This window comes from Mastomys coucha, unplaced genomic scaffold (genome assembly GCF_008632895.1).
Source record: "Mastomys coucha isolate ucsf_1 unplaced genomic scaffold, UCSF_Mcou_1 pScaffold19, whole genome shotgun sequence".
NCBI classification, from domain to species: domain Eukaryota; kingdom Metazoa; phylum Chordata; class Mammalia; order Rodentia; family Muridae; genus Mastomys; species Mastomys coucha.
In genome coordinates, this window is record NW_022196901.1 from 2,496,032 (window position 1) to 2,509,155 (window position 13,124).

Genomic DNA, 13,124 nt, shown 5'->3' on the forward strand with positions numbered 1-13,124 from the left:
TCTCTCTCTCTCTCTCTCTCTCTCTCTCTCTCTCTCTCTCTCTCTCTCTTCCTCCCTCCCCCCTCTCTCCCTCCCTCTCTTCCTCCCCCCTCTCATTATCTCTTTTTCTTTTTTATGGGATAATAATAAAATAAAATATAAGACAAAACAAAACCAACACATCAGAACTGGACAAGACAAATAACACTAGAAAAAAGAACCCAAGAGAAGGCACAAGAAAGGGGACCCTCTTACTCGAACACTCAGGAATCCCATAAAAACATTAAACTGGAAGCCATAAAAATATTCAAAGAACCTGAAGGGTAAAAAGAGAGAATATAAATATATTTAAATTATAGGATAAATAAAGGAAAAACATTAACATGACATTATGAGATAAGGAACCTCCAGAGATGAGCTTGAGCTCATTTTCTATTGGCCATTTACTGCAGGGCATGCAGCCTACCCGGAAGAGAAGTTTGTTTCCCTGGCGAGACTCCCTTGAAAGAAACAAGGTTTCATTTGCAAGTTGTTATCAATTGAAGATGGCTTCTGGGTTAGGGATTGGGGGCATGTATCCACTTCTTTCAACTCTAGGACCCCTTATGGGCAAATCCAGGCAAGCCAATGGCATACCGTCTCAGGCTCTGTGTGTTCTGTTGATTTAGAGGGCCTTGCTTCCTTGGTGTCTTCCATCCCTTCTGGCTCTTACCGTCTTTCTGCTTCCTCTTCCAGGAGGTTCCCTGATCCCTGAGAGGAGAGATTTGAAGAAACTTCTCTAATGATGGTTGAGCAAAGTATTAATTTATTAGGAGTTATTTAATTGCTATTTTTTTAAACAGTAGTATCTGGGTTTACCCTAGGTCCTTGGGCTATTTAGTCTCAAGTTTTTGGTCACCCAAGCAATGCTGGGTTTGAGTTCCATCTCGTGAAGTGGACCTTAATTGAAATCAGATACTGGGTGAGTACTCCCAGAAAGTTTGTGCCACCATTATACTAAGATATCTTACAGATAAGACAGCACTGTTGATCAAAGCATTTGTGGCTCTGCTGGTGTTTATGTTTCTCCTTTGGTAGAGTGCAGAGTTTCTTCTTGTCGCAATGATGCTTCGAAGTGAAGGCTATATGAATACAAAAGGTTGACTTCTCCATGATCAAGTTGTGTAAATGTTGGCATCAATAATGGGGCCTTGCCATCAGTTTGTGGAGAGCAACCCATAGACTTGGCAATAGCCTCAGTTGTTTGGGGGTTTCCATCAGACCCCTTTGACCAAAAACTCAATTAGATATAACCCAATCCCAATACTGGAAACTTTATTTGGTGACAAGAGATTCCAGTTGGGACTCTGTCTCCCATTATGTGGTGATTTTGCTTAGATTACCTTCATGTATGTATATGTTTTAGGAAGTTCTACTCTATTATGTTTCTATACTACCCCTCAAATGGCCCTTAATTTTAGCTGTCTCTCCCTGTATCCCCTCCTTTCTCCTCCTCCCTCCCACTCTTCATTTGATCCTCCTGTCCCAGTCCACCCCCTCCCATCCATCCATAAATTTCTATTCTTTTAGCCTTTCCTATGGAGATCTTCTCTGCCCACCCCACCCCCCAAGTCCCTTACTCTACACCTAATCTCTGTGGTTCTACATACTGTAGCTTGGTTAGCACTGACATAACAACTATATCCACATATAAACAAATGTCATATTTGTCTTTCTAGGCCTGGGTTACCTCCTCACTCAGGATGACTTTTTTTTTTTTCTAGTTCTAATTACCTGTGACTCATTATTTCATTTTTTTAAGCAGCTGAGCAAAACTTCATTGTGTAAATGCACAGTTTCTTTATTCATTCACTTGTAGAGGGTTCCCAATTTCTAGGTTGTTCCCAATTTCTGGCTCTTATAAAAAGGGCAGCAGTGAGCATAGTTGAGCAAGTATCTCTGTGGTAGGATGAAGCATCCTTTGGGTATATATGTCTAAGAGTAGTATAGCTGGTTCTTGAGATAGATCAATTCTCATCTTCCAGAGGAACTGCCATACTGATTTCCACAGTAGCTGTACAAATTTGCACTCCCACCAGCAAGGGAGACGTGTTTCCCCTTATCCTTGGCTGTATGACTTGTCCCTGATCCCAGCCATTATGATGGATGCTAAAATGAAATCACCAAGAGGTTTTGATTTGTAGCCATAATGTTTTGTGCACTATGTAAAGATTATACTTGTGTTACTCAATTTTTTATTTCTCTTCCTCCTTATCTTGTTTCAATCTGGACATGGCACTGTAATATTTATGTCAAGAATCTCCTCTCAAGTTTGTATAAACAATGCTTACCATTTGTTCTCTGCTTTGTCAAAAAAGGTGACCACCCAATGGCTGGACAGAAGAGAGAACAAGGCGGGACTTCCACCAGCCAGGGGAGAGAAAAGAGAGAGAATTGTAAAACAGATTGAGCCACAAGGAGGAAGAAGAGGAAGAGACAGGAGACATCATGACAGTTCAACTGGACCATGGAAGGCCCTAAATGCAAGTGTTATGGGGATTGTGGCTGGAAGGTAGCCAGATCAGCATAGAGGACTGAGGGGGATCAATGACTGCCCTGGTATTGCAGTAAAGCTTGACTAAGCCTTGGTATCTCTTTGTTATTTCTGGGGAATTAGCTAGAAAAAGTAAAAACAGCCACTGTATGAATTTACTGAATACATTAAAAATCGCTGTTGCAATGATTTGCATTTCCCTGATGACTAAGGATGTTGAACATTTAAGTGTTTCTCAGAGATACTGGCTTGGCTATGTTCACTGCTCCTCTATTCACAATAGCTAGGAAATATAGACAACCTAAGAGTCCTTAAACTGTGATTGCACAATGCTAAAGAAGTTGGTCCTGTCCTGGTGTCCTAAAGTCCCCAAAGACAGTTCCAGTAGAGTTAGGGAAGTGAGTAGTAGTACTTGTATTTGGCATTGGCATTATTCATGCTGTGTCATTCATTGCTAATTTCTTTGGCAGTATGAGTGCCTTTGCTTCTAAAATAGATTTCAGAGGCATCTGTCAAAACCAAAACAAATATTTCAATGTAGAAACACAGGCTGCCAGACTCTTGACATGTAACTGATGACAGTAGAGCTTTTATAAAAACAAACAAACAACAACAAAAAAAAACAACCAAACAAAAAAACAAACAAGGGCAGGACATTTGAATGTCCTTGCCATTTGAATTTGAAATAACTTTAAATTTTGACTCCTTGATTCCTTAACAGTTGTTTTTTGTTCTTGGAATAAATGGAATTTGTACTCATCATTCTCTTTTGGCTACAGATTTCCTTTGAGCTGAGCTACAGATAATCTCTCTTCCCACAGTGTTAGGAATTCCTTAAGTTCTGTTCTGTTCTTTGTCCGAGCCAGCTTAATTCTATGGTCACTGTGGTTCTTCCACTGTCTTAGTCGCCTATCAAGGGGCTCTGTGTCCTTTCTGGACATATGAAACCATCTGATTTGGTGTTAGGAAAACAATCAGATTAAATGTTCCCTACTAAATCACAATGTCTGAGCTTCCTCCTCTAAATCCTTTGCTCACAACTGGCACCACAAGATTTTATAGTACTTGTTTTACCAGAGGAAAGCTCGATACCCCAACTGCTACTGAGGTTTAGAAAAAGCGATTCCCCTCTTCTGGATAAGGAAACTGACATTATACTTACTTACCTCTTTCCTTCCTTCCTTTGTTCCTTCCTTTCTTTCTTTCTTTCTTTTTAATAGATTTATTTATTTATTTATTTAATGTATATGAGTATACCATTGCTCTCTTCAGACACACCAGAAGAGGGCATCAGACCCCATTACAGATGGTTATGAGCCACCATGTGGTTGCTGGGAATTGAACTCAGGACCTCTGGAAGAGCAGTCGGTGCTCCTAATTGCTGAGCCATCTCTCCAGACCACCATGGTACTTTTTTAAATGAGGGACCCCAGATACAGGTGGTTATATTAGAAATGTGTTTTAAAGATAGGAATTGCTTACTGCTTCCGTAACTGAACAGAGTAATTGACTGCAAACATGACTCAGTAGCAGAGGCTGGGTACATTTTCTTAGGTATTTCTGTTGAGTGTGTACAGGATGAGTCAGTCCCTAGTACGGATGGAGCTAAAGCAGTCGCTAAAGCAGTCGTGGAGGCAGAACACCTGCTAAGAGGCTTTTCAGGTGGTCCTTTCATCAGTTAACAAAGCTTTACAATGCCCAACTTTGGCTATGATTCCTAATTTCCTTACTAAACTCAGCAATTTAATCCCTTCTGGGCAGCAGCATGCTGGCAAATGTACAGTAATCAGCTGTCAGCGGAAAGAAGAGCATGCACTTGCAGCATTTGGCAATTTTGGAGCCACAAGTGCTCCTATGATAGCCAAATTTGAAACTGCCAATATGTTACTCCTCAGTGCATTGGGAAGCATTGCACACAGTTGGTTCTCAGGGACCACCACCTGGCCACTGCTACCTTTGAGCTCTTAAAGCAGCAGCCAGAAGCCTGGTGTCCTGGCACCCCTTAATCACACCTAGGATAAAGGGAGGCAGGTCTCTGAGTTTGGGATCAGCCTGGTTTGCATGGTCACGGCCAACAAAGGACAAGGTGAGCCTTCCAGACACCTGCTTATCTGGGAGGAGGGCTGCCAGGTCTGTGACGGGCTTCTGGTCTTTCCACTTCACAAGATTAGTTACTATAAATGCAGACAAGAAAAAGAGTAGGGCAGGGGCTGTACTAGTGGTTCAGCAATTAAGAACACTGTTTTTTCCAGGGGAACCTAGCTGGATTCCCAACACCCATGTGTCAGCTCATAACCATCTGTAACTCCAGTTTCAAAGGATCTGATGCCTTCTTCAAGCTTCTCCCAGCCAGGCACACAAGTGGTAAACAGGCAAGACATTCTCATACATAAAAATAAAAAGCAGCAGCATATAGGAAGAGAGAACCCTATTTAACGATGTCAGTGGCATATCTTGATTTATCAGTTTTTTTTTTCTGTACTTTTTTAAGTGTAAGTAACTTGCTGTCATTTCTATCAGTATGGTCACACAGATTACCTTACTCAATGAACTGCAAGCCCATTACATGTTATTCACTGTCATGCTCAGTGTTTCAGGTTTGGCTAGTGGGAGTTCCTTGAGTTTGCTGCTGTGTAATCCACCTCCATGGCTCTCAGAGCATTTTCTTTCTTATGGCAAGTGTGCTGTCTGGCCTCAACCCTGAAATAGCTTTATGCACACTTTAGATAATGAATGCAAATGATGTGTATTTTCATTTCTGGATAAAGCCCGGACTTTTGTGATTTGTTTAGCATGAAATGTCTGTCTAGCATTTGATCACCTTCAACAAAGCTGCAGAGCTGAATGCAGACTCTGGATTAGTACACTTTAGTATCACTAGCTGGGATGCTCAATTTGAAGCTGTTTCTGATTTTTGGTGCAACATATGGCTCTGCCACCTAATAGTGCATAATAAACCCATGAGTTTCAGCAGGGGAGTTCATCTCTAGAATGATTGTAGATGGCTGTAATTCCGAAAATAAAGGTTCATCACACACTTTAAAAAGTGTTGACAGCACTTTCCTGTAAACCTTAAGCTTTGAATATGGAAAGTTGCCTCTACCTACATACTCTGAATTCCCAACCACTAGCCTACCCACAAAAGTTCACTGATAAAGAAAATTTGGCCAATGACTTTATTGAGTGCTCTTTTGTGGACTGGTAAAAAGCCCAGTGAATAAAGGGTGTGATCCATCTAGAGGAAAAATGCCTTCTTCTGCAGCAGTCCTACCTCCCCATCCAGGGTCTTTAGGAGTTACTTATTTTCATTGAAAATACACGTGATGAACGTGTTCCAAAATATTTAACCTTAAAGCTAAGAGAAGAACAGAGACAAACTTGTAAAAATACATCTTTTAATAAACACGAGGCAGCACAGCATACCCACTGAGGTTTCTACCGTGTGGTCCACAGCACACACTGTCCATCACCCACTGAGGTTTACAGCACACACTATCCGTCATAGGGCTTATGTACAAGCAGAGTGAACTCGGAATCTTAGATTTATTCTTCTCCCAAAGCTGGGTAATTCTCACACCATCTCACATTCTGTGCACCATCTCACATTCAAGGATATTTGCCAAACTGGCTCCTTAGAAGGCCTTTAAAATCAACAGCTTTTTAGCAACAAAAGAAGTTATCCACCCCATCTCAGTAACAGCCCAGGAGTGCTCAAGTAGAAGGATTGTAAATACATGCTTTCCTTTGATGGCTTTAAAAATAGCTATTTATGCCCAATCTGAAACACTAAAAAGATAATACAGAAACAGCTGTTTCTCTTCCTGAGTGAATTCATAATAAACAGTAATTGGAGGCTATAGATGATAATGCCAAAGGATCCTCCTAGGAAAGCTTAATGCTTGTAGTTACAATCCTGGAAACTGAAAAGTGTCTACTATTCCCATTGCTGAGTCCACTTTATTTTCCTAATTTTTTTTTTTAAAGACAGGGTCTCACTGTGTAGCTCTGACGGGCTTAGAACTTGCTTTGGGGACCAGAATTTCTAGAAATGCACCTGTCACTGCCTCCTGAGTACTGGTATTAAAGTCAAAAGCCACTACACCTGGCCCTACTTTTATTCTTTATACTAATACCAAGGCATGGTGGAATTCTTAATCCTTCTGAAAACAGTTTAGTGAGAGAAGAACTAAGATTAATTAACAAAGGGGGAAAAAATCTATTATTAGTCTCAAAATTCTAGCTGCCATTATCTTGGAATGACCAACACCCAGCTCTATTTATGAATGAGAAGAACCAGAGGTGGAAAAGACTAGAAGCCATAATTTAAAGAAACAAAAACAAAAACAAAAACAAAAACAAACAAACAAAAAAAAACATAGATGTGCATGCTTTGTATTGACGGCATTTCAATTGGATTGACTTGCCTACATACTGTAGTGTTGGACTTAGGGAAAAGTACTATATATCTCTATAGAAATACTCAGATTTGAAAAAGAGGCATCATAAACTGTTACCATAAAACTAGCTGCTTGTAAAAATCTATAACCATAATATACTACAATCTTTACAAACATAATGCTAGTAAGTGGACATTATACTAATTAATGAGCAGCTCAAATCCCTAAGAGTTAAGACCCAGCACTCCCCAATGTCAAAGTGAGACATTAGTACTGACATGGTTTTATCCACTTGACATCACATCAGAAGACATATTTTTAAAATTTGTCCCTCTTTAATGTATCATCTTAGTTTCAGAGGTAGTATAATTTAATCTCTCTCCTATTTTCCCATTCTCATGATCTGAGACCGTTATTACGGCTATGGGAGGAGACCTAACTAAAGTGAATTTCCAGTGTCCAGGCTATCGCTGGTGGTGTACCACAGGCTGACTGTGTTAGAAGGACATGTTTCAGGTGAAATACATTCCTGGGCCAATGCTTTACAAGTTTACCAGCTACCATAAAGTCAGACCTTCCACTGGTTATCAGGTGTATTAGATCAAAATTCCTACACAGACATGGCTACTTCTCCTGTTTGTGTATCCTCTAACGTACTTACTCAAGTGCTAAGCAGTGTGAGAAGCAAGCAATTAGTCCTGAAGCAGGAACTGAACACAATAAACCTACTCAAGTAGTAGCCACCAAATGAATCTTTGGCACCGACACTGAAGAACAGACTCACGTGCCCTAAAAGACAACCATTTGGCTTCAACAACTTCTTACTCCTTTGTCCTAGGCACTAAGAGCAAGCACTACCTGACTGGGGTATCTGGAAAGGGATTCTTGCTTCAAATGAAGCAATATACTGTCTCTTGACACATTTTAAACTCCAGCAATATAACCAGTAACTAAAACTTATGTGGCACCCTATATAGTTGGACGTGCCTTGTAGTTAGTGCTCAGGAGGAGTACAGACTGGTCTGCAGAGTGATTTCTAGGCCAGCCAGAGCTACACACAGCAAGACCCTGTCTGAAACCAATGAACAAGTCAAATGTTAACCGTATTTAAACATTAGACTTACTCTGCCATCATTTAAAATGCATTTTACTTTTCACTGAAATGAGGTAGAAGATAGTAATCTTCAGTATACTGATACCAATTCAATTAGTCCCAAGAGAGAATGAAATTATATCTTCAAGCTGGTAGAGTTCTGAAGACAAACTATTAGCCTTATCCGACCAAAATGTCTTAAATTTGAAACTGCCCCTTTCACTTTTAAGTCATCGGAGACAATGCACAATCTGCAATATTGGTAAGGATCAAACAGCATTATTCAATATGCTGTTTTCATTGCCTCAGTCATTATCACAGGTCCTTTCACATAAGTAATTGATCAGACATCAACAAAGAGGCTAAAGACCCTTCTAGTTTTAGAAGCAAGATAAAAGGAATGTTTCACATTTAGAAGAATGCAATATGTACCTCATAAAATCTAGCAGCATTTCATTCTACCAAGATAGACAAATTTGGCTCCACTGACTGGTAAGGAACATAGGAAAAATGTACACAGGTCCAAAAAGGCTCGTTATGCAGGGGGCTGTGAGGCTACAAGACATCCTTTCAACAGTTAATTATATCTCTGTTAAGTGCTATGTGAGACTACTGGAATATCAATTTCAATAGCAGAGAGGCGGGACCGTGATGAATAGGGCTGTGAGTAAGTGTGCATCCCGGGAGGATGTGAGTACAGTGGTTGCCAGAAAGGAGAGGACAAAGACTTGCATGCACAATACCACACGAACAGCAAAAGAGCAGTCATAAACAGACCCCCTGAGCTAGCAATAGTGACAAATACTGCATAGTCAAAGGTAAAGACTGGCTCAAACTTCTTGTTGAGATGGCTGTTATAAAAGATGACCCAGATGGATGGAGAGAGGCTCACGGTACCTGCCAGGAAAAACAGGAGTCCGGCCACCAGGTGGCAGCCTGCACTATTGACCAAACACTTGGCCAGTTTGATGTTAGGCACGGAGGACTTGAAGGCTGTGTTACACATTCCAATTAGGCAGAGTAGCAAGGCACCCATTGCAATCACAATGCTGAGAGGCAGGGCAAACTGGAGGACTCGCAGGTCCAGCTGATCAACTGACAGGTACCACGTACGGTCATACATCAGGCAGTCACTGCTTCCATCATACCGGGCACACTTCACCCACAGGCCTGTGTAAATTGTCAGGTTCTTCTCGTTTCTGTTGAATGTGATCAGCCGCAGTTTCCTCCAGTTGGGAAGCAGGGTCCCCGCAAAGAGGCCTGCTACAGAAGCAATACCACACAGGAAGGACAGGACGGTGGCTGCGTGGACATCTCGGCAGCCCATGGCAGGAGAGCTTGAGCTATACGGTCAGTCTGGGGGATGACACACAGAAGGCAAATCAGGCACAGTGGGAGAGCACAGCTAGAGTTGCCACCAACTGGCAGCACAGATGAAATGCCAGGGCAGACAGGGAGCTAGCTAGTGCTATCCTAGCACTTCTGAGGCACCAGGACTGCAGTATGTCTGAGGGCAGCCTGATCTCTAAACTGAGTTCTAGACCAGACCCTGCCACTACCCATCTGTTCCAACAGAAAGAAAGAAAGAGAGGGAGAAGGATGGAAACTCCTGTTTCCTCCCTGTACAATATGAATGTACATTAACATATATGTCCCAGATCAAGTGCACACAAGTGCTTTGTCATCCATCACTTTGTCACACAGCAACTAAAATCTTTAGCCATCATTATTTTTCTTCATAATTAAAGAGAGTAACATCACACTTAAAATTTAAAACTGGTTGCCAATATTCACTCAGCATACATATATGGGCCACTTTGCATATCAGGTAGTCAATGAAAAAAATCAAAACTTATTCAAATTGTAGCAAAGGGCTAGAGCACTCACTATCTAACAGCTACAGGCTCTACAACCTCAGTGTACGTGCTCAAGCAAATGTGAAGTGAGGCCCAAGCAGGTGAGGACGTGGTCTGTCTAAGACAAAGGTATGGAGAAGCACTGCAGGACAGCAGGATGTTAAGAGCTGCCTCTTGACCTGGCTGACAGACATTCCCTGTGCCTTCACTCATCATCTGCAAAACGAGTAAGAAAGTAGTGCCTACCTCACAGGGATTTCTTCCCATGGATCCAATGAGCTAATGCAATGTCATGTGCTTAGAACACGTATAAAGCACTGTGTCAAGTGAATGCTGGGTATGAGCACGAGCAACTGCCTTTTCTTGACCAAGTACTTGACCAGCGCTCAGTACTTGGCACACTAGAGTGGTTTAAGCAACATTTACTGAATAAATGCTACATGAGAAGCTAATTCACCTTGTTACTACAATTCTGGCATACCAGGAAGTTATTAGAAATGAAATGGGGGCACATCTCCAGTCAATCAGAAGAGAACAAAAGGCCATGGAATTTCTGCTTACCTACCTTCTGGATGATTTAATTTGACTCAAGTGCTTTTCAGGGAAATCTCTAGCACTTGGTATTTATAAAGCTATTAATGTTAGTGTAAGATAAATGCAGATTCTGAAGTAGAACACCTTCAGAACACCTTGCCACTGTAACAGAAACAACAGTACAGCCTTTCTATCTTCTCAAATTACAAGGTTGTATTCTTTTCCCATCTATGATTAACTATATAAAGCAGCATCTGATTCAGAATTAATTTTCTCCAGAGTTTAAAATGCACCTCAAAGCACTACTTAAACATATTTTCCACCACGAGGCAACAGAGCAGACTTTTATGGGTACATTTACTTTGTGGTTGTTCAAAAGCAAGATGAAGGGGTGAAGTTGACAGTGACTTTTAAATCTAATATAATATCATTATGTTCACAGAATCCATCATCTTTTCCAGAATCAAGTATTCTCTACTGAGATGGTACAGGAACATTCCCAGGAAGTCAGGATTATAAAGATAATCATGGTGAAATGCTAAGAAGCTAGGTTAGCACATGCTTCAGCAAGCAAATGCAATGTTCTGTAGAAAACAATGTCAGGTTATACAGCCACGTAAATTAGGAATAGTTTTACAAAAATTCTATGCCTGTGTATTCAAATAATACATCATTAAGTGTATAATATGAAAGTAGAGCTTGGGCATAAATGGCCTTAAATTAGATTTTCAAATTAAACACGGGTAGTTCTAAGTTTTCCTCCAGTATTCACTACTACTTATGTGGCCTTCTGTCAGTATCAGAAATTGTAACTGTTCCAGAAAATTTTCAGAATTAAATTGCAAAAATATAGGTTAATTTTCATGCAACTTAGAAAAAATCCACCTTTCTTGCTTAATTTTAGCAACAAAGACGTTGGTTCAGAACTAACATCTTGGTGCAGGTTTGAGAATACTTGCATTAGAAATGTTTAACAATGCCAACATCCACAATTAAGCTCCAGTTCTTTTTTGATCTGTTTCCCCCATATATGATGAGCAGTTTGCATAGTGCCTGGCACACAAATCATTTTAGGATTATATGAATGAGAAGTGGGCCATGTACCATGAGGCCCTACAATGTATTCAAAAATGTGGGCTAGACAAAGAAACAGCTATGACTAAGGAGTCAGTCATGCAACAAGTATTTGTAGTGTGCAGTGCATATGGAAAATGCCCTGAAAGGACACTGGTCTAGTGTGTTTAAAAAAAACATGCTGTTTCATGCAAATTCAAAATACTGATGGTTAACCAACTGTATAATTAAGTGATCACTGTTATTATATTAAGCAACATAAGGCAGTAAACCATTTATTAAAAAGCTATTGCCCTGGGTTAGGTAAAGACAGAACAGTAAGGAAAAGGTTATTCCTGTTTCTTTTAAAGCTTCAAGATTCCATCATCAAATACTCTCAAATCCTCAACTCAATCACAATTTCATTCTTGTTTCCAGAAATGGAGAGCAAATACTCACAATTTCAAAGTAATTAGTGTTTCTCCAAACAGCCTGTCTTATGCCACTGATTCCTGCAAACCAAAGGCAATAAGGAACCAGATCAGGATAGTTTTATTATTCATACTTTCTCGCAATCCTTAGTCTACAGACAATCAAATAATATCAATAAACATGGGCAGACCACGCATTTATTTCAGTGCTAAGTGTTTTTATAGCTTCCTTCAAGTTGATGTTATATTTTATATCAGTTCTCTGAACTTGGTATGGTGACACATGCTTAGTTAAACTCTCAAGGACTAATAGTTTTATAGAGTCAACAGAGATACCATGAATTGTGTTTCAGAAAAAGAACATTAGTGATCTCAATCTTCAGGTTAAACCCTAGTGCTGAAATTAATGTTTAGTATCTTGTAACCTCCTTTGGTCTTTTCACTTCTTATCCTGTTATTGACTGTACATATCTATAATTTGTTAGTAAGTCTCATCCCACTAATGAGATAACGTCTCATAGGGTGATAGAGGAAATAATATGAAATGATATATTTAGTAGTAAAACTAAAAGCATATTGCTGACTTCCAGATTAAGACTTGATCAAATTTGAGACTCCTGTGCTAAGTCAATGATTTTTGTATCCAAAATAAGTTTTTGAGATGCGGTCTGTCACTTCACTTCTTTCCACTCAATAGCTTCCCATTTCCTAAATAATGAAGTCTCTAAAACTCTGAAACCTCCCCACAGTGTAAATCCTCTGGCTTCTCCCCATTCTCAGCCTCTTTATATGCCACTTTTACCTTATACAGCTGTCTATGTAACCACACTGTTTAATCTTTCCAAACTTTCCATTTAACTTTCCAAATTTCCCACTTTTCAATTTAATTAAGAGCTAGGCCACATGGTATCTTCCCAAACTACTTTTTTTTCAGATTTATTTTTTATTTTATGTGTATGGATGTTTTGCTTGCATGTGTGTCTGTACATCACATGCATGCAGTGTCTGAAGCCAGAAGAGGATGTCAGATCCTCTGAAACTGGAATTTTTAGTTTCTAAACTAATTTTAGTTTTCTAATTTTCTAATTTTCAGTGCTCTAAACTGCTGAGCCAGCTCTCCAACCCTTTACAAACTTTCTCAGTCCCACAGCCAGTCATACCGCTTGGGAGGCCGATCTAACCATCTCCCTCCTGTTCGCAGCCTTCCTCCATCTCCCTCCTGTTCGCAGCCTTCCTCCATCTCCCTCC

The 13,124-nt window shown here is 40.2% G+C and overlaps 1 protein-coding gene across 3 annotated transcripts in view; it reads right to left on the reverse strand.

The window, feature by feature from the left end:
* Positions 1-5,890: 5,890 nt before the first annotated feature.
* The window catches only part of Cldn12 (claudin 12), an 11,358-nt gene continuing 4,124 nt past the window's right edge, over positions 5,891-13,124 (reverse strand). For all 3 annotated transcript variants that reach the window (XM_031379963.1, XM_031379964.1, XM_031379965.1), the window contains exons 3-4: positions 11,905-11,957; positions 5,891-9,358 (exon numbers count right to left, since the gene is read on the reverse strand). In XM_031379963.1, coding sequence (XP_031235823.1) covers positions 8,595-9,329 — 735 coding nt within the window. In that variant the 5' untranslated portion in view covers positions 9,330-9,358; positions 11,905-11,957 and the 3' untranslated portion in view covers positions 5,891-8,594. The remainder of the gene's footprint in view (positions 9,359-11,904; positions 11,958-13,124) is intronic.